This window comes from Drosophila mauritiana, chromosome 2L (assembly GCF_004382145.1).
Source record: "Drosophila mauritiana strain mau12 chromosome 2L, ASM438214v1, whole genome shotgun sequence".
Taxonomy (NCBI): Eukaryota; Metazoa; Arthropoda; class Insecta; order Diptera; family Drosophilidae; genus Drosophila; species Drosophila mauritiana.
Genome location: NC_046667.1, coordinates 12124343 through 12151369, shown reverse-complemented (window position 1 = coordinate 12151369; position 27027 = coordinate 12124343). Strand labels below are relative to the sequence as shown.

General features: G+C 39.4%; 2 protein-coding genes across 4 annotated transcripts; one reads left to right on the top strand and one right to left on the bottom strand.

The window, feature by feature from the left end:
- Positions 1-1209: 1209 nt before the first annotated feature.
- LOC117146280 lies at positions 1210-20936 on the top strand. 3 transcript variants are annotated; one of them, XM_033312280.1, is made up of 6 exons: positions 1210-1311; positions 2789-2971; positions 14683-14850; positions 16554-16738; positions 16822-17103; positions 20119-20936. In XM_033312280.1, the coding sequence occupies exons 2-6, from the start codon at positions 2908-2910 to the stop codon at positions 20695-20697; spliced, it is 1278 nt and encodes a 425-aa protein (XP_033168171.1). In that variant the 5' UTR covers positions 1210-1311; positions 2789-2907; the 3' UTR covers positions 20698-20936. The 3 variants fall into 3 exon arrangements, with proteins under 3 accessions (XP_033168171.1, XP_033168186.1, XP_033168181.1); XM_033312290.1 differs by having other exon boundaries at positions 1238-1322; XM_033312295.1 differs by lacking the exon at positions 20119-20936 and having other exon boundaries at positions 1214-1311; positions 16822-17209.
- Positions 20937-22213: 1277 nt separating this feature from the next.
- LOC117150586 (polycystic kidney disease 2-like 2 protein) lies at positions 22214-25896 on the bottom strand. The gene is made up of 9 exons (XM_033317541.1): positions 25173-25896; positions 24641-25110; positions 24181-24572; positions 23898-24129; positions 23607-23834; positions 23301-23543; positions 22995-23242; positions 22884-22934; positions 22214-22830 (listed from the first exon to the last, which is right to left on the bottom strand). The coding sequence occupies exons 1-9, from the start codon at positions 25894-25896 to the stop codon at positions 22722-22724; spliced, it is 2697 nt and encodes an 898-aa protein (XP_033173432.1). The 3' UTR covers positions 22214-22721.
- Between the last annotated feature and the right edge of the window lie 1131 nt (positions 25897-27027).

Below are 27027 nucleotides of genomic sequence, written 5' to 3'. Positions count from 1 at the left end.
AATATCTGAATATGGGTACTTCATTTTTAAAAATTTGTTTTTTTTTCAACAGTGTCAAGGTCAAGAGCACGTTTTGTTATAATCTGTGAGTGTGTCTGTCTGTCATGCGGTGTCTAAATTTAAATTGGAAAGATTTATGACTAATTAAGAGGTTGCACATTCAAAAAGAAATATATAGTTAGTATATATAAAAAAATATAAAATATACTACGATATTTCCTTGAATATCACAGCATTGTAAATATTTTATTTTAAAAAAGGCAATCTGATATTTTTAAATTATCGTTGGTCACTTGCATATATGTAAGACTAAACTGACTCAAATTCTTCTCACTTCGAAGCCTTGACAACCAAATCTTGTTTTTTGGGGAATTTATTGACTCGACCGCAAGAATGTTGTGTCAACAATTAACCGAAAAAGGTAATTTATTTTAAATGCGCCTCTGCCACTTAAAGGCATAGTGCAATCAAACCTGTATTTAGTAAAACGAAAATAGCAGTCCGAATAAAAACAACGAAAGTGTAGTTAAAACAGAATCCGGTTCGTGGGACCACGACAAGAATTTACAAGTTGTAGAGAATGAAGAGCAGGCTACAGAAGATTTCAACAGCTGTAGCTGCGACGATCGCGATTTCAATCTGGCCAAGAACCAAGAGGCAAGTTCAGGTAAAAGGGGGCAGGTGGACTTCATTGTCAATCCAAGAACGTCGCTTGGCGCGCGTTCCTTGTCGCTATCTATATCCCCGCCTCTTTCTCGTCTTCTGCATCCGTCTCTTTCGCCGGCGCTGTCGGCTATCCGCTTTGAATTTCTGATTTTTATACATACACCTCGAACTCCAACGGTTTTGGTCAAGGGACCGCACTGGAGGACATTCGCGTTCCGCTGGCGACATTCACTTTTGCTCCCACTGACGTGTCAGTGACCACCATTAAGGAGTTGGGTAAACAGGATGGGGTTACCCGAAGGGGCATCTTTGGTAGTGGATTTGTTGTAAATATACAATAATTGAAAGTTCTTCAGCTATTTTTCTTTTTTTTTAATTAAAAGATTGTCGAATGTATGTACATTTGGTGCACTTGGAAGACCCTTCTTCTATCGCATTCTGCTCTTCGCCCTCCTCTCTTTCCCAGTCTCTCTTCTCAATTCTTTTTTTTTGAGTGCCAGCGACGTGAGCTGGTATAAATGAAGCCAAAATCGTACGCAACCGTTTAGTCCGAAACGTTTCATTAAAGCCAACGCACGTTGAAGATCGCGCGTTCTTCTGCGATCTTTCGAAATCGAGTGATTCAAGCGACCCACCGAAATAACTGTATGACACCGGTAACAATAATAAAGTTTATGCAAATTCGCGGGTGTCGGCATGTGTATGTGAATGGATTTGTGTGCGTGAACAATTTCCGCTTCGGCGCTGACAAAAATGTTTACAAACAAATAATTTGCAGCTTGTTTAGGCTGTCTGGGCAATAATTTGGACGCCTAATTTACTTCACGCAGCTGTTTGCGAAATATTTATTTGTGCTCACTTTTATGCTGAGCCCAACATAAACAATAGCTTTCTAAAACTATCGGACATTAAAAATGCTATTAAAAGTTTATAGTTGCTAATTTTGAAGACATTGAAGAATTTACTGTCGGGCAAGATATTTCAATAATTTTCTGATATGCAAAAATTCCAGTTCGTTTTGAGATTATAATACATTTTAGATTTAAATCAGCGTATAAATTTACAAATTCTGTACGCCTTTTTTTATTTATCAGAATTTTAATTGGGTGTTATAACGTAAGTTCTCTCAAGTCTAAAAGATCATTCATAATCGGATTAACTAAAGATTTCCAATAAATTGCCGATCTTTGGCATATTTGTTAGTAAGATCGTGATTAAACCCGGCTCAATCAAGGCGTGACTGCATTATCGATGGAATTAAAAAGAAGCACTCTATCATAACCATTTAATTGCTGAGAATAGTCTTTAGCTTCGTTTTCATTTCCTTGGAAGAAAATGCGCGATAGCTGCCCATTAGGGAAATAAGCAAATGATGCTTTTGTTTACAGAAACTAAAACCTTGAACTCAACAGGTGATTCGAGCAGCCGTTGAATAGACTTAGTTCCATTGAATGCAATCGAAGTGGAATTGAAATACGAATGGGCCGACTAAAACATTCAGCAACTGTGACAGGGACACATTTTAAGTCTGAAATAAAAATATAGTGGAATAGAGAAGCCCGCGTGCAGCTAACGAAGCATAGACAAAAACTGATTAAGTAAATTGAAATCACAACTAAATGTGCAAAAGGTTTAAAGAGTAACGTCGACTTACAAACACCCTTTCAATTGAAAAGTTAACTTTTTAAATATTACTAGCATTTCCTTTTTAGAGCTCCTTTTAAGAATGTTTAAGATTGGTTTGCATCTATAATATATTATATTTTTAAAAGTAATAGATACAATAGTTAGTAAACTTGTAAGCTAGAACAGAAACAAAAAGGTGTACATTAAAAAATTATTATAAATGTACCTAAGTACATTACTCATACGCTGCATTCAGTACAGTGGCGTCCCCGAATATTGCACCCAGCTGATGGGCACAGTGAAGCGCTCTTCCCACAACACTTGCCTGCCATTTGGAATATTTATAAGCCCAGCGGCTAATTGAGTGAGAGGGAGAGCAAGAGAGCGGTCAGCTAGTCACTCACTCGGTTTCTCACTCACTCAGCCGGCGGCCGTTTATTTGCCGCTTCCTCAAATCATTTAAGCGCATTTGACGATTGTTTGTCTTTCCGCACAGAACAAAACTGAACAGAATCGAATCCGGTTGCCGGTTCACATCAACGCTTCAAAGCTGTCAGCCCTAAATAAACTATACAAATTAAACAAACTATTAGCTTGTGAAATACAAAAACAAAAATGAAGCTCTTGTTCGGTTTGCTGATGACCGTGCTAGCCCTAAGCGGCGTTTTCACATTGCCAGGTAAGTGAAAGGCTAGATGATGTTCAGTTTAGATGCACTTCATAATTTAGCATTTAAATGATTGATAGTTGAAAACTAAATGTTGTACTTCTATATAAAGAAACTAAATGTTAACTTGCCCTAAGTACTTCTATATAAAGAAACAAACTAATATGCATTTTGCGCACATATGTTACACATTTGTTTTCCTTCACTTTCCTTACTTATTTTTATGTGCACATAATTAGTTATTAAAAAGCACAGACAACCTTTTGACTTTATTAACAAAGAAAATTGATAAGCAAACGGGAATTCCGATTCGCACTCTTTTACGTACCACCTATTCCTTCTTGATCTGGAATATTCTGGTAGAATCCGAAAGATTACCTCGAAGTAATTCTAACTGGGAACAGCTTTTAAATAACATTGTTAGTCACTATGAATTCTATAAACTATTATGCATAGAATTCTTAATAATTATTAAATGTTGGATTCGAGAGAGGTTTTAATGTCACTCTGCAGCAGATTGAAATTTAAAGTCGCTGCCTTTGCCGGATAATGATGTCAGCATGCTGATAACAAAGCGAGGCACTTGACAATCAGCCAAATGCATCTTACGGATACACAAGTAACTACAAATGGCAAAATATCAGATCCAGCGTCCTTTATTGTCATCATCAGCGTTTGCTGTTCGCTGCCTTTGGCTGCCACTTGAATGCATAAATTGCTGAAGAAGCTGCCAGCGAATCGCAGATACCCGCAGATGGGGGCGGTTTGGTGGGAGTGGGCGTGGCAGCGGGTTGGCAGCTGCCACAGCCACTTGAAGTTGTCAAATTCGTTGCAGTCCAAGTCATTTGCCAGGAATATACAAATTTTATGCAACACTCGTGAATCGCAATTTTTCGGCAAATTTTGCTTGAGAATCATCTTAGGAATGAGTACTTCAAATTGCAGTGAAATATTTCGTAAATTGATGGGCGAACATGCAGACAATGTTATATATTATTTTAAAATACAAATAGTAGTTACTCTAACTATTTAATTTTTTCTCTATTTAATTATTTAATGATTTGCGATCTGAACATGCTGAGGATAGAATCATATCCAATTAAAATAATTTACGTAACCAATTAAGTCACTATAAATGTGGAAATACTGGATTTATCTGCAGGCTTATCTATTCTGGATTATATATTTAAAATTTAAATTAATATTGTTACATCTTTCAATCAACTCGGGGAATCGGTTGAATGAACTGACATACTATACACTCAAGTCATCCCATTTCTCTGGCTGATTGCAAGTGAAATTCTTGAGCACTTTTCTCCGCTTGTTTTGTTTTCTTATTTTTCTTAATTTGGCTTTTATGAGAACGCTTCATGTCAGTGTCCCATGGCCAAAAGAATTGGGTTAATTGTGGCCATAATTCGCTTTTAAGGCCTTTTTCCAGGGAATGTCTTTCTCTGCCGCAGAACAAATTGCAATTGCATGTTCACATAAATCACTTTTTTTTATTTCTTTTTTTTGAATTTCTGCTGCTCGTACGTGGAACTATGCGTGGAGTAATAAAACTCAAAACAATTATGAAAATTATTGGTGAATTATTACATGTAGTTTTCATTGTTGCCATTTGCTGCTGAATAGACGGGCAATTTGTTTAATTTAGACGGTTATTTATTTATGCAAATTGAAGTTAATTTACTAGCCCATACAAATGTTATGGTTAAATTGTATGATATATAGTGAGATAATTAACATTTTGTGTCTGGCCTAAATCAGTTGCAATTGTTATGAAGTGGAAAAACTCATAGTTTGTTTATGGGGCGATAAGCTGGCAATGGAAAATTTTTGACAAATCGGAGAAAGTAGCTTTTAATGTAAGAATATTTAAATTATAAGTTAGTTTGTTTTATTTTCAATACACCATCTAAGTGACAATTCAATTAAAACTAAACTGATAACACAGTTAAATTTAAAATGTTATCAGTCGTTTTTAGAAATCTAAGCCGACTATTTAATTTGAGAATTTCACATCCACGTCAGAGAAGGCATATTAAATTAAAGCATTGAAAACAAAGCCAATTGAATGAACAAATCATTTAAGTAGAAAACACTTTTGCGAACTAAATAAAATGCGTACATCTTGGGGTTTTAATTTAAAGTGACTTAAGTTATTGCCTTGGAATTTTGGACTTTTGCGGTGACTTTAGGGCAAAGAAACCAAATAAATTGAACTTTGTTCACATGAATTGTAAATTGAATTAAAACAACAACGCCGACTGCCTACATATAAATTAAAATAAATTGTTTCCTTATTTTTTTTGGAATTTGAGCTGCCAAATGTAATTCGTTTATTGTACCAAGAAGTTTTACTATTGGCCTTGTCACTTTGGTTTTACATTAATTCGTTGAAAATGAAATCAACAGCTTGGCACTTTTTGTTTGGTTTTTAGGTTTTACCGCAGCGTCTATTGGCTTGTGTTAAATTAAACAATTAAATTAAATTCAAGGAAGTGATAACTTTAGTTGGCTCTATATGAATTTCAAAAGATGCCGTAATTTTAAGAGGCAGTAAAACTTGTTATTATTATTAATCACTTTCAAACCCATACAATTCTAGCCGAAAACTTTTATCGTTGTATCGTGATTGCGATTTTTAATGGGTGAAAAATACTTTAATACTTTAATAATACTTTATATTCCAAACTAGCCAGGTAGCGTAGATTAAAACTGAATTATATTCATTTGAAGCTGCGCACTTCTCATCTTAACTACTGTATAGAACCTAGCAGCTTACGACAAACATGAGTCATCATTGGGCAGTTGTAAAAACAAACGAATAGTTTAATTAAGCATTTTTTTGTTGCTGCATTGTTAGTATTTGCCTAATCAACAATGAAATGCCAACAACACGACCGTGAGACAATAGATCAGCCGACTGGCCAGAGACTCTGGACTCTCAATGGATCGTCGGCTAAATTGCAATTGTCAGATGTCACGAAGGGATTAAGTGCAGCTCCCCCCTTGACGGCGCCCCTGTCCAATTAGACGGTGACTCGAACTCTCGTCGTCTGTGATTGAGAACTACTGCAACGGCAGACCAAAAGCCATCAGAATCAGCCACTTTGGCTCTGGTTCAATGTCACGTAATCGCCGCAGGGCCTCCCTGGAGGGTTATACCCCCCACCCCGGTCCATTCAGCCGCTCTGCCACGCCCCCAGGCCCCTTTCACCTCGCAGTTTGCCGCCTCTTTATGTTAATTTATGTGCTGGCAAAATGTGCAAGCGCCTCTAATGCTCAGCCACGCATGGCGCAAACCCGAAATCAGAAATAAATTACAGAAGGCAGTCGCCGGAGAAGCAGAGGCAGTTGCTCATAGTCAGCACAAACTGGGGGAATTAACACGGAGCAATCGCCGCAAGAAGTTTATGCGGTCTCAGTAATCTTGAGATTAATTCAAAATCTAATTAACTAAATTCGGTTTCAGCAATAAAAGAACTTAAGATCAGTTATCAAGTTTTTCTTAATTACAAAATACATCCTGAAATCTAAGAATTTGAGATATGTATCACGCTGACAATTCACGAGTTAGAACTGCGTGTAAACATCGTGATGCACAGGAATAATTGTATATTATAATGAAATCCCGCACATTACTCAAATACTCGGCAGGCAGTTGCAATGTCAACGCAATGCAGCTTTAAACGATTTGCGAAAGGGGATTTGCGGATGGTGAATTAGTATTGCATGGGCGTAGAAGGGCCAGGGGGGCTGTGGATTGGCAGTGGGAACGGGATCGGATTCACAGACCCGTCAGCAGCTGCTACCATATGTGTCCTTTTGGCATGGCTGTGAATTTAATGAGATTCCTGTCAAATTAATTTCCGGTTATGATTAGATTTTCGTTAATAGCAATTTGCGGTTTTTGCAGGCAACCCAAAAATATGCGAACCTCAAATTTCCATAGCGCCCATGCCTCGCCATCGAAGTTTTCCCTCATTTTCACCCTTTCGATTTGATTTGGCATTCACATGCAACATTGTCACCATGCAACATTTGCAATGATTGCAGAAAGTGTCTGCAGCAATTATCTGTCCAACAAATTGTGCTCATCGTCGTCCTGAGAAACTGAAACTGCTGCACAATTGATTAACATTAAGTAGTTTAGTAATCGTAAATCATGTTCAGGGGCTGCACCCACAAATCCATTGCTGCCAGTGGAATTTATGAAAATGTTGCATACTCCGTATCTCTGGCCAAGAAACCGAGAAATCATTTGGATGGCTGCCAAATTGAGGCTCTTGTGGAATGGTTCTGAAGTTATTTGAGCATATCAAAAGCCTAATTGGAGCTTGCTTCGGATTCTCAGAAGACATTGCACCAAGCTGCTTAGTTTTTTGAGCCTTTTAAGGGATTTCGGGGTACATAGAATATTAAAACTATCTTATCATTACAGATAGCATTTAGTATATAAATTTTAAAATTATTTATATTAAGTATATACATTTGATTAATATTCAGTTTATTTTATTTCAATTTATACTTAGTAACTTTTGCTTATATAATTCTATAAAATGAAGTATTGATTTTGGAGCCCAGTGTTCTGTTCCATCGATTGCCATTCGATGCCGAATTTAAAGTGAAAGCCTTCGGAGTGAAACCCATACTCATTCAGGCCAAACTCCGGCACACAAATCATTAACAATTGCACCACCTGCCGCAGTGCCGTGCCCCCTTCCCCCCTCGGAAGTCAAAACCATTTACAAATCAAACCCAGAAATCAAATCTTTTTCATTCTTTATAAATTTTCTGCACGTACTCGGCGGCAAAAATGATTCTGGATCCAACAGAAATAATGAAGGCTGAGGCAGACGACAATGGCCGGGGAAAGCCTAAAATTAAACAATTTTACTTTTTGGCCATTTCATTTCAGTTTTGCTGCTTTCCAGAATAATTTGTTGCATGTGGCGACGATATGACAACAACAATTGGCAATTGCTGTGATGGGGGACAGGGGGGCGGCGCTCTTCGTGTCCGGGACCAAACAATCAAAATCAAATTCAGATGAAAAAACTCATTTTAAACGCGACAAACGTAACGTTCAATCTTCCAGAACATTGAGTACGTGACACGATTGTCACATTTCGGGATCGGGAGAAAAGTCCCGAGGGACAGAGCGAGATGGATTGATTGCACAGAGAGAAAAATGTTAAATCAAATTCGGCTTAATTGCTTTTTTAAGAAGGTGGTTAAGAAAAACTACAATATTATTAATTTTCTATTTTATTTTATAAGATTACGTATACAAAAAGCATTTAGCCCAATAGGATGTTATGAAAATGCGAGTTTTACTTCAGTTTGCTTGATTAAAACTTTTTAATATTAAACTATTGTAGAATAGAATTGAAACAATTTTATTTTGAATTTTTTTTAATCATCGTACGCCTGAATAAGGTGCTTAATCACAAACAAACCATATTTTTAACTTGCATAATCTTAATTATGATTTTAACAATATTTTTCTCGCTGTGTACTGCTCTCAGTAGCACTCCCTGATTTTTTTCTCCTGTTTGGTTTTAGGCTCAACTCGCGTTTTGTTTATGTTTCGGCAAAATGCAAATGAATTGGAGTGAGAAATGAAAAATGAACGCAGCACCTGACTTGAGTTGAGGGATAAGTTGGCGGTGGGGGTGGTAGGTGGAAATGGGGGGTGTAGGCCTTGCGGGCTGACCTAGCGACCCAAAATTAATTGAATTAAATTTGATTTTATATTTATTTCGTTTTGTTTTGGTTAGCGGTTCTTTGCCGGCTTCCTTACTGCCAACTTCCAACTGTGGGCACGTAAAAATGGGTTTGTCATGCAAATCGTGATTTTATGCCACTCTTATTATGGAGCCCAAGAAATGGGGTTGTTGAAAGATTCAATAGCCAAGTTATTTGTTTGTTTGGTTAATGAGGCTGCATTGTGCGCCAAATGAGGCAATTGTTTATGAATGATTATGAGAATTCAGCTCAAAAGTGGTTTACTTTGATCAAAGGACTTAAATTACTTACCTTCAATAAGTGTTGTATAAATTTTAAATATCTGGTTTAAGTTTCCAGTTTCAATCAGATATCCTCAACGATTGTAATCCCCAAAATTTGTTCTGTAATTCGGCACTAAATCGCATTTGTTATCTGCTCTCAAGTCATTAACATGCCCAGTCCAGCTATTTTTCCACAGGACATGCAGGACATTGAAGCCTCCACGCAGCCATATAACTCGAATCTGTCACAACCCATTCTTCTTGTACTACGGGCTGCTCCCCAACTTATCACTGCCTCATATGGAGTCGCCACTCAACGCGACTGCCAATCAATTGTAGACAGGGGGAAATAACCATGCAGATAACTAGAACTGCACCGCATCCCCTAATAGACAGCGCATCCGCTACACTGTGAATCATGCACTCAAAAAAATAGTAATTTTTTCCTAGACTTAAAAAATTATATTTTAAGCTTCGTTGAAGGTTATAAGTACCCGCTTAAGGACCCAAGACGTTCTATTTACTATTTTGATACTCAAAAACTGTTTTCATAAAGTGCTTATTTGTATTTTAATTATTTATATTATTGATCAGATTTTCTAATAGCGAGATCTAGATACTTAAAAAACCTCTTCGAGTGTATCTGAAACCTAAAGAGTGGGCAGCTGAATGGAGGCAACCGTGAAACGAGACCCGCGTGTGGCCCCAGCTGTTGTTGCAACGCGTCACATTAATCAAGGCACCCAGTGGCTCCCAGCCCGCCCACTCAACCCCTTCGATTTGGTGAGCAGTGGGTGCCAGAGTCCCCCACTCTCAAAGCTAACGTCATCACACATCTCGCACATCCAGGGGATGGCCGAAAAATCATTGTTGACATTTGTAATTAGAATTGATAGCAGGCAGACAGACAGCCGCCCCCCAAAAAGGGGTTGACCTGGGGGAAGGGGGGACTTAGGACGGTTAGCCAGGGATTCAGACGTTAAACTAATTTCGATTTCGTTTTTCCAAAGCTCCAACCAAAGCGATATGCGCACTTTGAGTTGGGGTTCTGCACGTCCATCATTTGTTAAACTTGTTCTTCTTTTTGCCGAACAGAACTGTGATTGGAAGGAGATGATAGCATGTGCGTGTGATGTGCACTGAACAAAATTTTAGGGAAGTCTACTTGGCAAAAAATATTACGATTATTTGAACATGAAGTTAAATTTTCCGAAATCATAGATGCTAAGAAAATATTCAAATTCTAAAAATCGAAATGAAATTATATAAGAATTTCTCCATGTGATCGATAAATGCGTGGTAGCAAAATAGCAGAACACACAATCACGCAGGTCAATTGAAAGGCATTTCACTTGGAGAATGACAGCAACTAAGCTTCCATCTGCACTTTCACTCGATTGGGGCTGTCAGTGGGTGGCTGGCGATGGGCGGATGGAGGGAGTTGGGCATGTGAGGGCATTGGACATTTGGGTGGCTAACTCAAAAGCGGGCTTTGATTTCACTTTCGCCTCGACTGCTGTTGACATTTGCCCCATGAACCCCTCTTCAGGACCTCAAGTGTCGTAGATATGCGTCGGTGTGTTCTGGGGCATCAAACTAATTTTCCCCCTGTTTAGAGTTCTTGAACGTGACACAAGTCTGCACTCGGGCCACGCCCACTACCCGGCAGATGTGCCCCTCCCCCACCCATTGTTGGCCATTCCCATTTGCCTTGGCTTCGACAGGCCTCGGACTGTCTCTGGTCAGTGGTTTTCAACTGATTTGAAATCATTTTAACCCAAATTGCATACAATCGAGTTTGCCAGCAGGCGGGAATCCCGATATCCTTTCCGCACACTTCAAGCGGATGGAGCCCAAGTGTTTTCCCTGGATTTGAGTTTGGCTTCGGGTTTGGGGCTCCGGACGCAAAGGCGTTGATGGCGCCTCTTTGCAGCTGGAAATGCGCCCAGATTTGGGTGGCTGGAATCTAATCTGTGATGGGATTAGGCTAATGGATTACGGCCGGAAAGGTGATTTTAAAAGCGAAAGCCAAAGATTAATTGGTTGCACTGTCAATGGTTTGTTCATTTAAATACGAAAGCTTATTTGTTTTCTTTTCAAATCCAAATGATTTCTGTAAATAATTATTAATAAATAATTTTTTTTCACTTATAAGCTTTAGTTACTTTTCTTCCCCACTGATGACCGTTTCATTAAGCTTCTTTCTTCTACTTTTTCGCTTTAAGTAATAACTTGTAACGTGGCTGAAAAAAAAGAAGATTCTCCAAAGATTTACATAGTTAACTAACTTTTTGCAACTACAATCATAGTTACAACAAGCCTAAGTCCCCCCCCCCCACAACCCTCTCCACCAAGCGGCATTAGGGGAAAACTTTTCACATTAACCGAAGTGCAGCTATTAAAAATTCATTAATTGTGTGCAACTGCAAAAAGGAGCAACAAAATCGAGGCAAAAATTCGCTGGAAAACTTTAATTGATTTGTGAGCGTTAAAATGGTAAAATAATTGATAGATGGCCGAAAGGGATGAGTTGAGGGGAATAAGGAGAGTCCGAGTCCTTAATGAGAATGCCCTGCAGAAAGAGTTGAAAAGTTGTTGTTGTTGATTTTCAGTATTATTATTTTTTTCCTCATTTTATTCGCTACTCTTTCTATTAATTAGAAAAGTTTTACCACAGCCAAGGGAAATGCAATTTTTGGCGAATTGAATTTGCAATTTCGAATGGGAAAGCCGGAAAATGGCAAATGAATAGTGAAAAAGTGGCAGTAAGCTTGTCTCGGCAATAGACGAGCGAGTATTACACATATTTCATCAACAATTTGATCGTCAAAGTAATTGAAAACGCACGCATCGATGATGGCCAAAAAGCGAATTGCAATTTTGTATGTTGGCCAAAACCATATTGGGGCCACTCATCTATGTTGGCCCGGGATAGCCGCAATATAAATTTGATGGCCAGTTCGGTGTCTCATCCCCCGGATACGAAAATGCAATGGAAACGCCAATGGAAAGCCAACCCGATGCATTTTGCCAGCAGTTTAATTACCATTTTTGGCGCTGCAAGTGGGGAAATTCGAAGAGCTTTTCATATTTCCAGCAATTTTGCACAGGCAACGAAGAAATAACCATTGCAGTTGGCAATTATCTTTACGTATTTATTTCTAGTCAAAATCACATAGTCTAGTTCCATCAAATTCTCATATTTCCCAACGTGTCTTTTAATTATGTCTCGATGACTTTGTTGGAGAGCTAAAATGTCATGTTTTATAAAACAAATAATGTGGAATATTGTCTTTGATAATGACTATCAGCCATGGTTCTGTGGATTTTTTGAAAAATGTTATTTGCTTTGCAGGAAATTAAATTTGTTAAGCGCTAAACATACAAAAATATAACGTCAGTTGAATCAATTTGACTATATAAATGTCATGATTTTTCTGGATAAAATATCTGAATTTTATATGAATTTAAATATGAATTCGTTTAAGTTTTAAACTCCTGCTAAATTTCAGCATCAAATCACCTACTCAAAGAACCAACCTTAGCCACTGAGCCCGAATATTCCGTGAGCCAAGGCAAAGAAGTCCGGTGCACAAAATCATCATTGCTGCTCACTAAATTATGCAAAATTGTACAATTATGTTAATTAATTGACGCAGCCAGCCAGCCAGCCAGCCACTCCCACTGCTGCCCCTTGGCCAATTAGCGCCATAAAACGCAGGCCAAGCGATTGTCAGGGATTTTATTTTGGCCTCCCAGGAAGGCAACAAAACTGGAAGGCCCTCTGCCCCAAAAATACAAAAATGAGAAAAAAGAAGTAAAAATGAAAATATATATGAGTGCCACGCCCGCCGCTTGTTAACCTTACATAATTAGCTACAAAAACGCTCGTTGTGTTTAGAACAAAAGCGCAGCGCATTGCAGAAAATTTCCACAGTCCCTTTTGGCTTCACCAAAAATCTGCCAACTGGCTTTATTAATTCCATAATTCAGCAGAGGCAGCGGCGGTTATAATGCGAAAAGTCGGGAGAAAAGCGGTAGTCCCCTGTCTGGGCTTAATTATTGGAAAATTAATGAAACTGCCATGTTAGATGTTTTCATATTTCCCGTGTGCTCCACGTTTCGCATGATTAATGGCCTTTAAAAAGAAATTAGGGGTTGGCCTGATGAACGATGGGGTTATCTTTTGTTTTGTACCCTGTAAATTTGGACTTAAACTTCAGGACAGTTTTATGTACAATTATTGTACATTTATGTGTATTTATGTATATTTAAATACCTGTAACCATACGAATACTTTAAGAAAAATCTTCATATTGGCGATGTGAGCTGTGCATTTATGTATACCAACAAATATATCCATGGTGCATATTTGCCAGCAGGTAGCCCACTTTCATATGCACCACCAAAGGTAAATATTTGCACTTGTAAATGACATTCACGTCTGCCAATCGGCCCCCCTTTTACTCGGCGCCTCTGGCCCACATTTGGGGTCTTTGTTTTTGTTTCTTCAATTGCTCCACTTTATGTTCGAGCTGAGTGGGACTTAAGGGTGGGGGTGTTGGTGGGTGGTGACATTTTTTCTGTTCAGAAAAACCCAAACATATTGCGGACATCGTCGTGTATATTTCTCATAAATCGGCTTAAAAAGCGAATGTAATAAGGGAGCCGCAAAAGTGCATTTGTTTTGTGCACCCCTGAATCAGACATCATATCATGCATGCCCCCATGAACCCTTGGGGTCACATACGTTCGCCTTCTGCGTAAGCAATTTCACGCAGCACATAAAGCTTTTCATATTTCACATTTTCACATTTCACTCCAACTGGAGGCGAAACGAGTTGCCCCGAGATGAGTCGAGCAGAGTCAACTGGGCTTGACTTATTTTTAACGTCGTTATTTTGGCTCAAAGTGTCCGATGCGGCGGGGTATGCAGGAATCGCAAAGTGGTTGATTCAAATAATCGCAAATATTTGGAAAAACAAATATTAAACATAATGTTGTAGTATATTTATCTTTAATGCATATATAGTTTCGTGCTAACACATTTTGGTAGTACTGAGTACCGCCCTGGTCATCATCATCCCATCTCCACTCCTGACTTGTGTTATTCGTGCTTCCCCTGGACACTTGTTGTATGATTGTATGTTGTATGTTGCGTTGTTTTGCCTGTTGTCGCTGTCAGTGTCAGCTGTTGAGATTTATGAAGTGCAACATGCCAGGACTAAAGATTGAGGGTTAAAAAGATTGAGCGTCGGCGGCAAGGAGGATGGGTGAATTTATCTACGCCTGCAACCTGACTGCACTGCGCTCACTGCGAAATCCCGGCGAAGGACTCGTTATTTAGGGGCTCTCAGATAAAACCTTGGCCCAGTTTTTGAAGTAGCGAGCATAGGGTTTGAAAACACAGTGAGGAGCTGATGTCTTAAATTTTCCAAAGAATAAATAAAATTCCAGTAATCAGGAAGGGTCGAGTGAAAAAAGCACTCGCATAATCAGAGAGAGACCCCTTCAAGCGAAGGATAGATGGAAAAAATTATGCAAAGCAAAGATTGCGTAGTCAGCGTTAATGAGGCAGGCAAAAGGGTTCTTTGAACCGCTGATTTGGCTAATTCAATCCAATTTTCGACGGCCAATTTGGCTCTTAATGATGACTAACAGTGCTTAATTTCTACTGAAATAACTTTTTCTGTCTTTGCATTTCAGCGCGCAACGATCCACAGGACGATGCGGAGGTGATTAAAGTACCATCACGCCCTCAGCCCGAATCGGATTTCCATAACTTCCGCGGCGTCATCGATACCGGCTCTGGTTATCCCTTCCTTCAGCCGAATCCTTCGAGCTTCAATGTGGGCATCTTCGACTCCTTCGATGGTGAGTACCGTGCGGCACATGCGGCGTATGCGTGATGTGGTGCTTAATCGGCTTGAGCATTTATAATGATATTTTAATTAAACAATATTTTAATGTGGCCTCAAAAACTGCATGCAACATGCAATTACATGTCTCGCATGCATTTAATGTCGTCATTATTATTCCGCTTAACGATGATCGAACGTTTGACATATTACGTATACTTAATATTGTCGCGGATGAGCAGAGCATTTTGGTTTTGAGTAAAAGTTTGTGACAACAATATTCCGAAATACCACGATTTAATAATATTTCTAACTTAATTGTTCATCATGCTGCCAAAAAATCGTGTTTTTAATTCTATTTTGAGGAGGTAAACAGAGTATGACTTAAATGTTTATTATTGTTGGCCATGGCTTAAAAGCACATCCCCAGGGCCAAGCCAATTAGCCAATGTTCTTTGGAGACTTCCTAACTTAGCCATCTCGTTTTCTGCCTATTTCCCACTCCATTCCCTTGGAAGTGAAATGAAAAACAATTTATCAAAATATTATGTCAAGTTCTTGTAGCCAGACAAAGTTTATTTATGCTCTTGTATTTATTTCTATATTTATGGTGGACCCAAGAGAGTGGCGTGGAGTAGGTCAAACAAGTCTGTTGACCATTAAAAGTGAAAAGTTTTGCGCCTCTTCTTGCCAATTTGTGCTTAACTGAGACCGTAAGACGTCGCAGATGACGACGATGAAGCTGAAACTTCATAAATCTTCTCCTAATACGCTCGAGGTCGTGGGGTAGGATAAAAACTTCCAAAAGCCTTGGGCATTGTGCATGCATAAAAGTTGTTATGTTCTTTGTTGTCTTATTTTTTGGGTTGGGGGATTGAAGATTGCAGGTCAATGATAACGAAGCGTAGAAAATGGCATATAGACAAATGGAAAGTTGAACGTTGCGATGGCCAGCAAAGTTTCTTGTCAGCGAATTATTTTTGATACACCAGGATCGATTTCTTAGCACCGAAAAACAAAAAAGGGGCGAGAGCCCTAAGATATAAGCTTTAAAGTGTGTCTTGTAATCTTTCAAGAAGATCAGAATCTAGAATTTTTGAGGCGAAGAGCGTAAACTATTTCACGCAGCTATTTAAACGCATTAAAATGCAGCAAGCAAATGAATTTGTCGACAAACGGCAATCAGCAACCGGGCCAAAACAAAGTCGTGCAAACAATGCGGTCAAGAATTTATGGCAAGGTTGAAGACAACAACAAAAAAAAGCGACTGAAAAAGGCCAAAGAGCTGAGGAGAAGATAGACTTATAGACTAGAATAGGGAGGGGTTGCAGCCAGGGGTTGAGGATTACAAAAGTGCAGACAAGAAAATGACAGAGACGCCGGCGACACAGAAAACGCTTTTTAGTGCGTTTACGGATTAGGGATTTTCAAACTGAAAAATACATTAGCAGCAGGCTGGGACGACAACGGAATGTCTCACCCTGCTCAAGGATTGAAATATAGATAGAGAGACTCAAGGGAAATTTCATGAGCCAGTCTAGACCAGAAACACCTGCTCTGTTTCCCACCAGATGCTTGAATTTCTTTAGTTTTAGCAGTGCGTTGCGCTCCTTCTTAGATTAAATCAATTCAAAATATTCATAAAAAATGTTACACAAAATATGCAACTTTTTTAAGATAAGATATTACGATAATTTGTTAATAAAATCTTTTCTTTAGATCTCTTCCGCCGTCTACGCACCCGTTTGTGGCCTGTAATTGGCAGGGATTCTGGCGAGGAAGGCGCTTCTCCGACTGGCGACTCTGATGACTCCAGTGATGGCAGCGGCGCAGGCTTTCCATTTGGAGTGCGTCCTCTGATTCCGCTGGACTCAAAGAACGCCAACACCACATCCACCATTAAGGTAGGAGGATATGAAACTGCAATGCGAATGAAATAATCTGATGGATTTGTCTAAGAGTCATTACTAATACAATTCACCACCAGGTTGTCGATGGCCATAAGGTTGAGATCAACGAGACTGTGTATGGTGATAGCAACAGCGTGTTCAAGGTCCGCTTGGTGAATGTGCGTCCTTTGGAGAGCGGCGAGGAGGTGGCCCAGGGAGTGCACACCAGTGGAGGTGACTTCCAGCCGGCTGTGGAGCCCAGCACCTCCTCCCCGCCCAAGAAGTTCGAGGAGTTCGACGAGGAGGACGACGACGATCGCCGCGAGCCGCTGGAGGAGCAGCCGCAGGATAACGAGGTGCGCGACATTGATGAGCCCAAGGTATAAAGTTATTTACGACAGAGAAAAAACTTATATTCTTTGAAAGACATTTAACCTGGAAATGCTTGGCAAGCGCTCTACTAACCAATAAAAAAAACGAATTGTATATTGAGATCTTTCTATAACATGTAATATGATATACCTATATACATATTTCTATTCTTTTTTAAATAAAGTTTTCCACAAAACTAAGCAGTACACATTGTATATACCTACTATAGAAATTGCCTGCGTTTATTTTATTGTACTAAATATTATATCTCCAAATAATGCAACTGAAATAACACATTATTGGGGATTTGGTTTGGTTGTGGTATGCTTTTATATTTGATTCACTTCTGTTTGTTTAAAGCTTTCATTTGTTTCTATGCTTATTATTTGTAATGCAGTGCTTTTTTTTAGTTCCGTTTATTCTATAATTAAGTTTTGCTAATTTGTCAGGCCAATAATCTGTTCAAACCGCAATCGTAAATATTTTATTAACCCGACAAAATGTTTAATTGTACAATTAGATGGTTTTTTCTTCCTATCTGATAACGATTTTGCAGTCATGTAATATGCATATTGGTTCATTGGACTTGTGAGTAATTTGAGACCTTTTTTATGGCATTGCAGTGCATCCAAATTAATAATGCAAACAAATTATAGTTTGTGGCCACATTATTAAAAAACTATATGTAACAAAATATTATGCAAATTTGTAGACAAGTAAAAAGGTTAATGTGATGAGAGGGAAATATATATCTTTATTTTGTAACTGACAGCTGGAATTGAATCGTGACAAAGTTAATGCACAATAAGTTAGGCTTTAACTGAGATTTTTTTCGAGTTTATATAAATTCAGTTATAGAATGAAGGGTTTTGGGAATGTATCATACTTTAAGTCTAGTGAAAAGCTAGCTCGCCTAGAAACGGACGGACGGACAAACGGACAGGCGGACATACGGACAAGGCTTTTGATCCTTTGCTACTTTGGACATAAATCATTATACCCTCTGCCAGGATATATAAATACTTTCCGTCCCCAAAACCTGTGCAAAACCTTGGCAATTGGTCACACCCGTAACCGATTCTTTAGCGGTCCATGCATCACATGCGACCATTTTTCTTGGCATTTTTGTTGCAAGTCCATTAATTACTTTTAGTCCATAATAAAAATTAATTTTTATTAAAAGTCATGCGCTCCGCTCGCATAAATCCTTGTCTTGGGCGGTGGGGCCAACGTTTCGTGGTGGGCGTGACCGGAGGGCGTGGCTGGTGGGCGGCGGCAGGGCCGTATTTATGAGAATTTATTGTGTCGAAATCGACGAGTACCGGTTGGATAAATTTTTTGCTGTTTTTTGCGTACCGGCATAAATCAGCGAGAAATTAATAAATGGCCGTAAAAAAATTGCAATGTTGCGTAAAGCGCAATTATTAACAACTTTAAAGTTGTAAGTGACATGTCAACGTTTAAATACGCTATTTTAAATTTAAATATTGCCAGCGGTGACATTTTCATGCCCGCAACGGAAGCAGGAGGTCGGCAAAAATAAAAACTATTCGCACAAGTTGCGAAACGCATTCGATTTGTTTTTATATTTCCATTTAAATTTTTTGTGCGTTCAACTTTATATTTCATCTCGCGCGGATATTGAAAGTTGTGGTTTGTGTTTTGGGGTGATGGGGAAACGGGGTGTGGGGAAGAGGCCTGGCTTCTCATGCGTTTATTTGAATTTAATATTCATGGTTATAAATATTAATACACATGGAAGGGAGTTTTTGGGAGGGCGGGGCAGAAGAGCGACCATAACTACTTTTCCAGCTGCATTGAAATATTGCAAAATTTTTGAAGGCCGTTAAACAATTGGGAGATTGAAGTTTTTGCAAAAGGAAGGTGCTATAATCGCAAATATCGCAATCTACTGATAACTTTTAAGCTTGTAAGCGTTGACAACATGCACATGCCCTAATAATAACTGAAATATTTAAACATTATATAATATCTATAATTACGTATTTCTAGAAATATATAATAAGTTGTATGTCCATATATAGTTCGTATTTCTATAACAATAAATTGTAAATAATTCATAGGTTGCGCAAAAATAGTTGCCATATTTAGCTTACTAATTAAAATAATCATTCAAAATGTAATTACTCAAACATCGGCTTGAATTCTCGAGAATTTAACAAGAAACAAGCTCGGTGACTCAGTTCCCGTTAATCTGCATAAAGACTATAGTAAGTTTCTTCTCAGTCTACCCCGCATTCAAAGTTCTTCCGTTGTGATATATCATCTGCAATATAATATAACAAGTTGATCCCAACGAACCAAAATACACAAATGTGTAAAAGGTTGTAGGCATTATTAATGCGAATTTCTAAGAAAATACTACGAGTGTAGAGCGAAGTAGTATTTGTACGACGGGGAAGAAATGACAAGATGAGTGAGATGGAATGATTTGAATGCTGATTTAACAGCCAGGGAAGGTGACTCACGAATTGAGCGTTGAATAATAAACGAAAATAATGAATGAAGCCAAAAAAAGAGAGAAATATATCTAAGCATGAGAGAAAAACGGCTGATAAGATGTATCTGTAAACATCGTTGTGTTTCGTGCCCGTTCACACTCGTTGCCAAATAGGTTTTGCGGTAAGCTGCTGTTAATATTGCCCTCTCTTTCCCTTTAACATAATTGCTATTCTGTTATAAAAGCTTAAGCTCGACTTGGAGGCAGTTCAGTTAAAGAATTGATCACTACGCGTGAAGAGGTGCCATCATTGTGAGTCTTTACGCAAATAAAAATTATACAATTTAATTCGCCAAGTACAGTTTTGCAAAAATTAATTAACAAACTATTTTTTAAGAAATATAACTTTATTTGCATTCTGCATGTTGCTGCTAAATTGAAAGTTAACCAATTCCTAACCCTATAGATTGGAAAGAAGTCATCAAACATTAATTTCAACCTTTTATTATTGTTTATTTCGCACACATATGCACCACTAAACTCACAACAAATCGATGCACAGTCCACAACACCAACAAACACAAGTTATACAACCAATCCTCACACCAGCTCACCCATAGACTCCGAATTCGAAGCTTCCGATATCAGTGAGGATATAGTGGAATCTCAACCGGAAGAGCAAAAGAACACCATGGATAAGCTGCAGCAAATGATGGAAACCGTGCGAGAGGAGATCAGACAGGAGGGAGATTTGGAGCAGGGACACGAAGACAAGGAGTACTTGGAGAAGAAAGAGAAGAAGGAGCGCGAAGAATTCGATTCCTCAGACGATGAGGACGGCGAGGCTACAACTCCGGTCGTGATGAGCGAAACCTTCAACGATGAGTGGGCCGAATTCGATCAGGATCAGGATCGAGAGCACGATCCTGAATTGGACATTGAAAACGATCTGAACAACGAGATCGATATCGAGGAGAACTTTGTGCCCATCGATCTATCCAACGATATAGCCGTCAACGATTTGGCTGCCGCAGATCCAAATTTTCCGATCAATGAAGATGCCGAGTTCATTGTGCACCCAGCTGTAATCAGAACTATGCCTATGTTCGAGAAGCTTTCTTTAGGAGAGCCTGCGAAGTGAGGATTCCAAGCCTCTACTACTAGTCTAGGCATCTTCTTTTAGTCTTAAGTCAATAGCTTGTAAACATAAATCGAGGATATCTCTGAGAGATCCAAAGAAATCGGCGCTCACTTCAACCGTAATTTATCCTATTTATTTTCACAGACAACGAGTATTATGTATGCAAAGTGGCATTGAAAATTATTTATTGTTAAAATACAAGAAATCAAAAATAAATGTATTAATATAAATAAGCCTTCGATAATGGGCTTATTTTATAATGAAGTAAATTAAAATATATGCGATTTCTTTGATAATTCTGACTATTATAGAAATGAACGCCATTAATATGAAAATTTCTGCTGAACAGATTATTCCATCTTGATGGGGTCTTGATTCTATCCGGGGACAATTTAATTTAATTTTGCCCAGAGCTCATAAAGCTTTAACAAAAAGTGCAGCATATTTTCAGGCTTTCACTGTTTTATATTGAATACGGGCATAAAATGCTTGATAGGCATTATATGCCTCATTAGTTTTGCCTGCATTAAATAAAAACACTAGTTAATTATTTTTTCCATACTATGCATCGGGGTAATTAATTGTGGTCAACTTATGGTTAACTTAATTGCCTGTTATTCTTTTGTCAAACAAAATCGCCGGTCAGAGAGCTTATTAATTGCTGAATTATAGTCCCGGAAAATCATCCGATTGTTTATGCATACGGAAAAGATATGAAAGTAGTTTTTATATAGTATTGTCTTTACTCAATGTTCTATTAAATTCAATTCTTGAACCCTTATAACAAAAGGAATAAAGGTCTATGTAGTTTGCCATTGTACTTTGAAAATGTCAGTACTTATTGAAAATAATTGCACGAATGAACCGAAATTGATGCGTGAATTGTACAGAATTTACTTTTAAATCTCGATTGGAATGGACGTCTACGTCCATTTGGGTAGCAGGCCCATTGAATGCATAAGTGGCAGACATATTTGTGCATTACAACGTGAGTTGGCATCCTCATCCTCATCATCAGCAGCACAATCCGGCGAATAAAGGATGTAAACTGTTTTCGAGTCCATCGGTGTGTGAGTAAAAAGCATATCAGTAATTATGGCTCCTGTGCTCTCAATCCCTGATTCTTCATACAGGTCTGGATGGGACGGGCTTTTGGGTCCTTTCAAGTGCTTCTCTTCACCTGTCTGCTGAATGGTAATATGGTATTTCATCCCATCCTCCCATTGCTGCGTGTATTTGCTTTGACCGGTGCAATGATTGCAACTTTTCAATTTGTATTTACAAAAGCGAAACAATGCCGGGCATAAAGATGCGGCTACGACTGTATGAAATGAGCTTAACAAATTTGAGCTGAATACAATGCGAAGTACGCAGATTCGAGGGTGATTTTATCATAAATCACTTAAGCCAAAAATAAATATATCAGTAAATAACAATACACCTTTACTATAAAGCAAAAAGACAAAAAATTAAATGCAATATTTATTTATTTTTTTTTATTTTTATATTTTAATAATAAACACATTTTCACATTTTATATTTAAATATTTTACATGAGTGCATCTATGATAAATCTGGTGCTGGTTCTATGTAGCACTCATGATTTACAAGTTTTGTCGAAATTCTTTAATAAGCAACAATAATATTTTAAAGAAATACAGTTAAATTCTTTAAAATTATTATGAAATTAATATTTTGTTGTAAAGATCGGTTTCAGCGAACTGTTTAACTCATGGCTCGACGCCTCCTCGTTTGTTTTAATTTCATAACGCTCTTGTTGGCAAATGTTGAAATCAACGGGTGTGCGTTGTTGGAACGTGGGCAACAAGGGGTTAAGGGTACAAAGCAGTCACGGATTTGGCAGAGATTAGCGCTCGGTTCTTGTGGCTTTGTCGGGTTTGCTTTAGTTCTCGGTTGCTGGAGTTAATTAATTTTCGCTTATTTGATTGTTTGCCAGGTGAAATGTGTGTATAAAAGGTTGGTTAAGTTTTATAACATAACGAATGTAGAAAAATTAGGCATTCCTATTTTTTTTTGTTATGGTGATCTTTCTCGATGCGTTTCAGAATATCATCCATGTTGTTGATCAACTTTTCCAGAATTTCCTCAAGGAGGCCCACACGGTTATTGAGACTAAATTTAAACTGGTTGGTAAAAGTCCAGATGAAAGGAATTCAAATGCTTACCGAACCATCTCCTGGTTATCTCCTTGTGGAATATCCTTAAAGTACTGTTGCCTAAAATATAGTTAGTTTAAATAGTTTGCAATAAATGGTAAAAAAGAATTGCGCAATTACTCTGCTGGTGTCATGTTCTTTCGCATTTCGTGGGTTTCATCCTGCGCGGCGCCAACATCATGTTCCGCATCCTTGTCTTCGGTTTCAGACGCTTGCGGTTGGGGGCGTCTCTTCCGCCCACAATGGGTGACCCAGTAGAGCATGCCCGACAGTTTCCTGTAGATGTACGATCCCAAGTGACTGCGTCCTTGGGTGATCTCACCCTTCACCGTATTGTAGGTTTCCATGATAATGGCCAGGAACATGTTCTATGTAATTAGAAGTCTCAAAGTCATGTTAACTTATGATTTAACTGGCCAAACTAACCAATAGAATGAAGAACACAAGTAGGATGTAGGTAAGGAAATAAATGGGACCCAGCACTCGATTCGCTTGCTCAATGAGGTTGTACTGAAAGTCGCCAAGGATCATCCGAATCATGGTCAAAATCGAGGTAATAAAGTTACGGAAGTCTGGGTGCTTAGTGCCAAATAAAAGAAGTCCCAATTGGGCATAGGCCAGAAAGACAATGCCAAACATTAAACTAAAGCCAGCCAAGTCTTTGGAGCACTAGAAGCAGAAGATTTACACGTCACAAATAAAGTACTATCACCTTTTTTTTAAATAACAAACCCTTTTCAGTGTTGTTGTGAACTGCACCAGGGTCTTGTTGAAGCTGATGAATTTGAATATTTTAATCCACACAAGGAAGGCCAGAATGGCCATCATATCGACATAAATAATATTCCAGAAACATAGAACATCCAGACTTTGGTAGGTCACATCTGTATGGGCTCTGGCAGTGAGGGACATCACTTTAAAACTGTGCCAAATGTTGTACACTAAAGCGAGGTAACAACCCTTAAAAAAGTAATAACTTCAAAGGTTGAGAAAGTTGAAAAATATAATCGCGAAAGAACTTACCAGTAATATAGCGCAGTCCAGAATGTTCAGCATTGAAAAGAAGTAAATTTTAAGTCCAGATTTTCGAATTTCCGTGATTTCATAGATAGTGTAGTAGATAACCATTATATACCAGAAAATGTAGATAACTGTCATGAGCATGCTGCGGTCCGTAAAAAAGGAATACATCTTGACCGTTTGAAGATGGGCTTGTGGTATCACACCGCCCGTGGGTGGAATCTCCGCTATCAATCTACAATTACAAAATGAAAAATATACACAAGAGAAAGCAATTGGAACCTACTTAATGCTTTGAAAGATGTCTGTGTTCTCGTTAAACAAATTAAACTCAACCAAACACAGACGCGAACCCCGATCCAGCCAGTGACTATCCTTCAGATCGTTGATGATCTTCACGTTCGTATCCTTGTCATAGTCCAAGTTCACCGTGTATCCTCCGGTGCGGTAGAAGGCCAGCACCGTCCAAATGGGCGTGGAATCCAGATCGTTCATCGTTCGGAACGGTGAACCTTTGTGCATCGCCTTTCGGTCCTCCGCTCCGGAGGAATACGCAGCATAGCAGGTGTTGAAGTACCGGATGAAGGCGTCGTTCACGTAGCAGCTTTCCTTTCGCACTCGTATCTGCCGGAGACGTGGCGGTCCCAAGAGAAGGTTTTCATAGAGAAATACGCGGCCCTATACAAAAATTTAACACCATATTGGGATCTTATTGCAAAGTAATCGATGCTTTCGAGTTCACTCACCTCCAGATGATGGAAGGTCATATTGGGCTGAATGTTTTCCGAATCATCTTTTTGATAATTGTCAGATACATCTTCGCTACCGTCCTCGTTGGACCCATCCATTTGTCGCTTAGCTCTTCCATGCCGCCTGAGGTCAATGTACGGATTTCCATTATATTTGAAACCCTCTTGCAATCTGCCGAGATCTGGGGAACCTTCAGGAGCTTCACCCACGACTTCTTCAGGTGATTGTTCACCACCCTCTGGTGACATTGTCGTGTGATTCAAGTGGGCGTCGTCCATAAAAGTCAAATCGCCGTGGAGTGTTACAAGAAAGTTATATTTCAGATAGTCCCACCAATCCGGCACGGTGATTAGCTTCTCAAAGCCAACCGTGACCGAAGGAGCCACTACCATTTCCCGATTCGTAAATAGTTTCTTCATCGTGTCATTGAAATAAAACATATACGTATGCCGAACGGACAAAACAACTTGGAGATACGTAATATTGGGAATTAGGCTAAATTAAGATACTTAAATTAACTATACTTACCCAGAGATGTTAGAATCAGAAAAATGATGAACACAGAGAACTCGACGAGTGCATCGCGCACCTCCTCATCGGTTGTGTAAAGGATGCGATTGGTTTTGGCCCTATTTTGCAGGGCTGAAGCCGCGAGTACCGAAGGAGCCCTAGGCCTACGGACTGGTGAAGGTGGCGTACTTGAGCCCACGTTTTTCTTCTTTCTTTTAAACAAGCTAAATCCCTCCTTTGCTGGTGGCTTTGCGGGTCTGGGTTCGGATGCAGCTAGCTTGACCACTTTTGCAGACGTCGATGGGGCAGCTTCCTGGAAAGTTATACGCCCAGATTCACGAGTGCTAACGGGACGAGAGGGAGATGAGGATGGCCCCGGCTCCCGAACAGGTGTCCGTGCAGATGTCGATGGCTTATCAGAAGTCGATGGGCCAGGATCTCGAAGACTTGGCCTAGGCGATGTCGATGGACCGGTGTCTCTCACCGGTTTTTCGGCAGTTGGAGGAGGACTGGCAGTATCAGTTGCTGGTGGTGGGGCAGAACGCGTGGAACCCACTCCTATTGAAACGCGTTTGGTCGCTGGCGGTGGCGGTGGTCCACGAGCCGGAGTCACATCGTCCGAAGTCGAGTCTGTTGTTGGCGTTCCTCGTGGCGATGCGCCCGTCGGCGTTTTTGGTGGACGGGGTGGAGGAGGTCCTGGCGGACCACTTGGGTTTCTTCCACTCTGACCCTGCTGGGCCATTTTCAATGCGAATTTCTATTTGTTTAGCAAGTTTCTCGATGAAAAAAAATATTCGTTCCAGTTGCACGCGTTGAGCCAGACTGAATAATGCTGCGAGCTGAACCCGATGACAGGCACGTATTTTTAAGTTTAAAGAATGTTTACTTGGATCTGGTTAAGTTATTCTATATGAGAAGAAAGGAACAGATTTTTGTTATATATGTCGGCGCATACTTTTGTAAGCTGGTGGATGTGCTAGAATATTTCACAAGAATAATAATTCCATCAGCTCGGGGAAATCATTGGTATGTCAGCATATTGTATTATGTGTTAGAATATTCCAGAACTACAGTAATTTCATCATTTCGGGAAATCATTGGTATTTCATCATATTACAATATTGCATACTGCGTTGCTATTGGTCGGCTGTATTTTTGTAGCTTTGGCATCTCCTGTTACAGCGCGGTGGCAGCGTGTGGTCGCTGTCGCCGAGTGTGGTTCGAAGGTTAGCACGGAGAAGAAGTGAGTGACACAAATTAATTGTGTGTAGAACTTCGGTGCATTCGAAACTCGCTGCGCGAAATGGAGAATAATAATTGTGCTCCGACATCAGAAGTGGGATCACCACACCTACAAAACAATTCGGAACAAAGTTTACGCGCGATAGTCGAAAGGCAAAATAAAGTGATAGCTGAATTATTAAAAGCGTCGGTGACTGGCGCACGTGCTGCAGTGTTGCTGAACATGCTGAATGGACGCCCAAATCAAGATGAATGCCTTTCGGTGTACTCCAGCCGTTTGGTTACAACTTTACTGACCAAGTGGAAGGAAATGACGCACGAAGAGATTGTGGTATCATTGGCCCTGGCACATACATCGCATATCGACCCCAGACTTCAGCATTTGGTTTTCAAAACGAACGTAAAGACACGAGCGGAGCTACAACAACAACTCAGAGCCCACTCGTTCGTCAGAAATGCCTAATTCGCTGGAATAGAGCAAGGTCCCGAAAAGAAGAGGCACAAAATGCAAACACCGATTAGATGCCATAGTTGTGGTAAACTCGGACACAAGGCAATGGAGTGCCGAAACAGAAGAGCAGAAGAAAAGAACGAGAGAAACGAGACGAGACCAGGCGATAGCAGTGGCAGA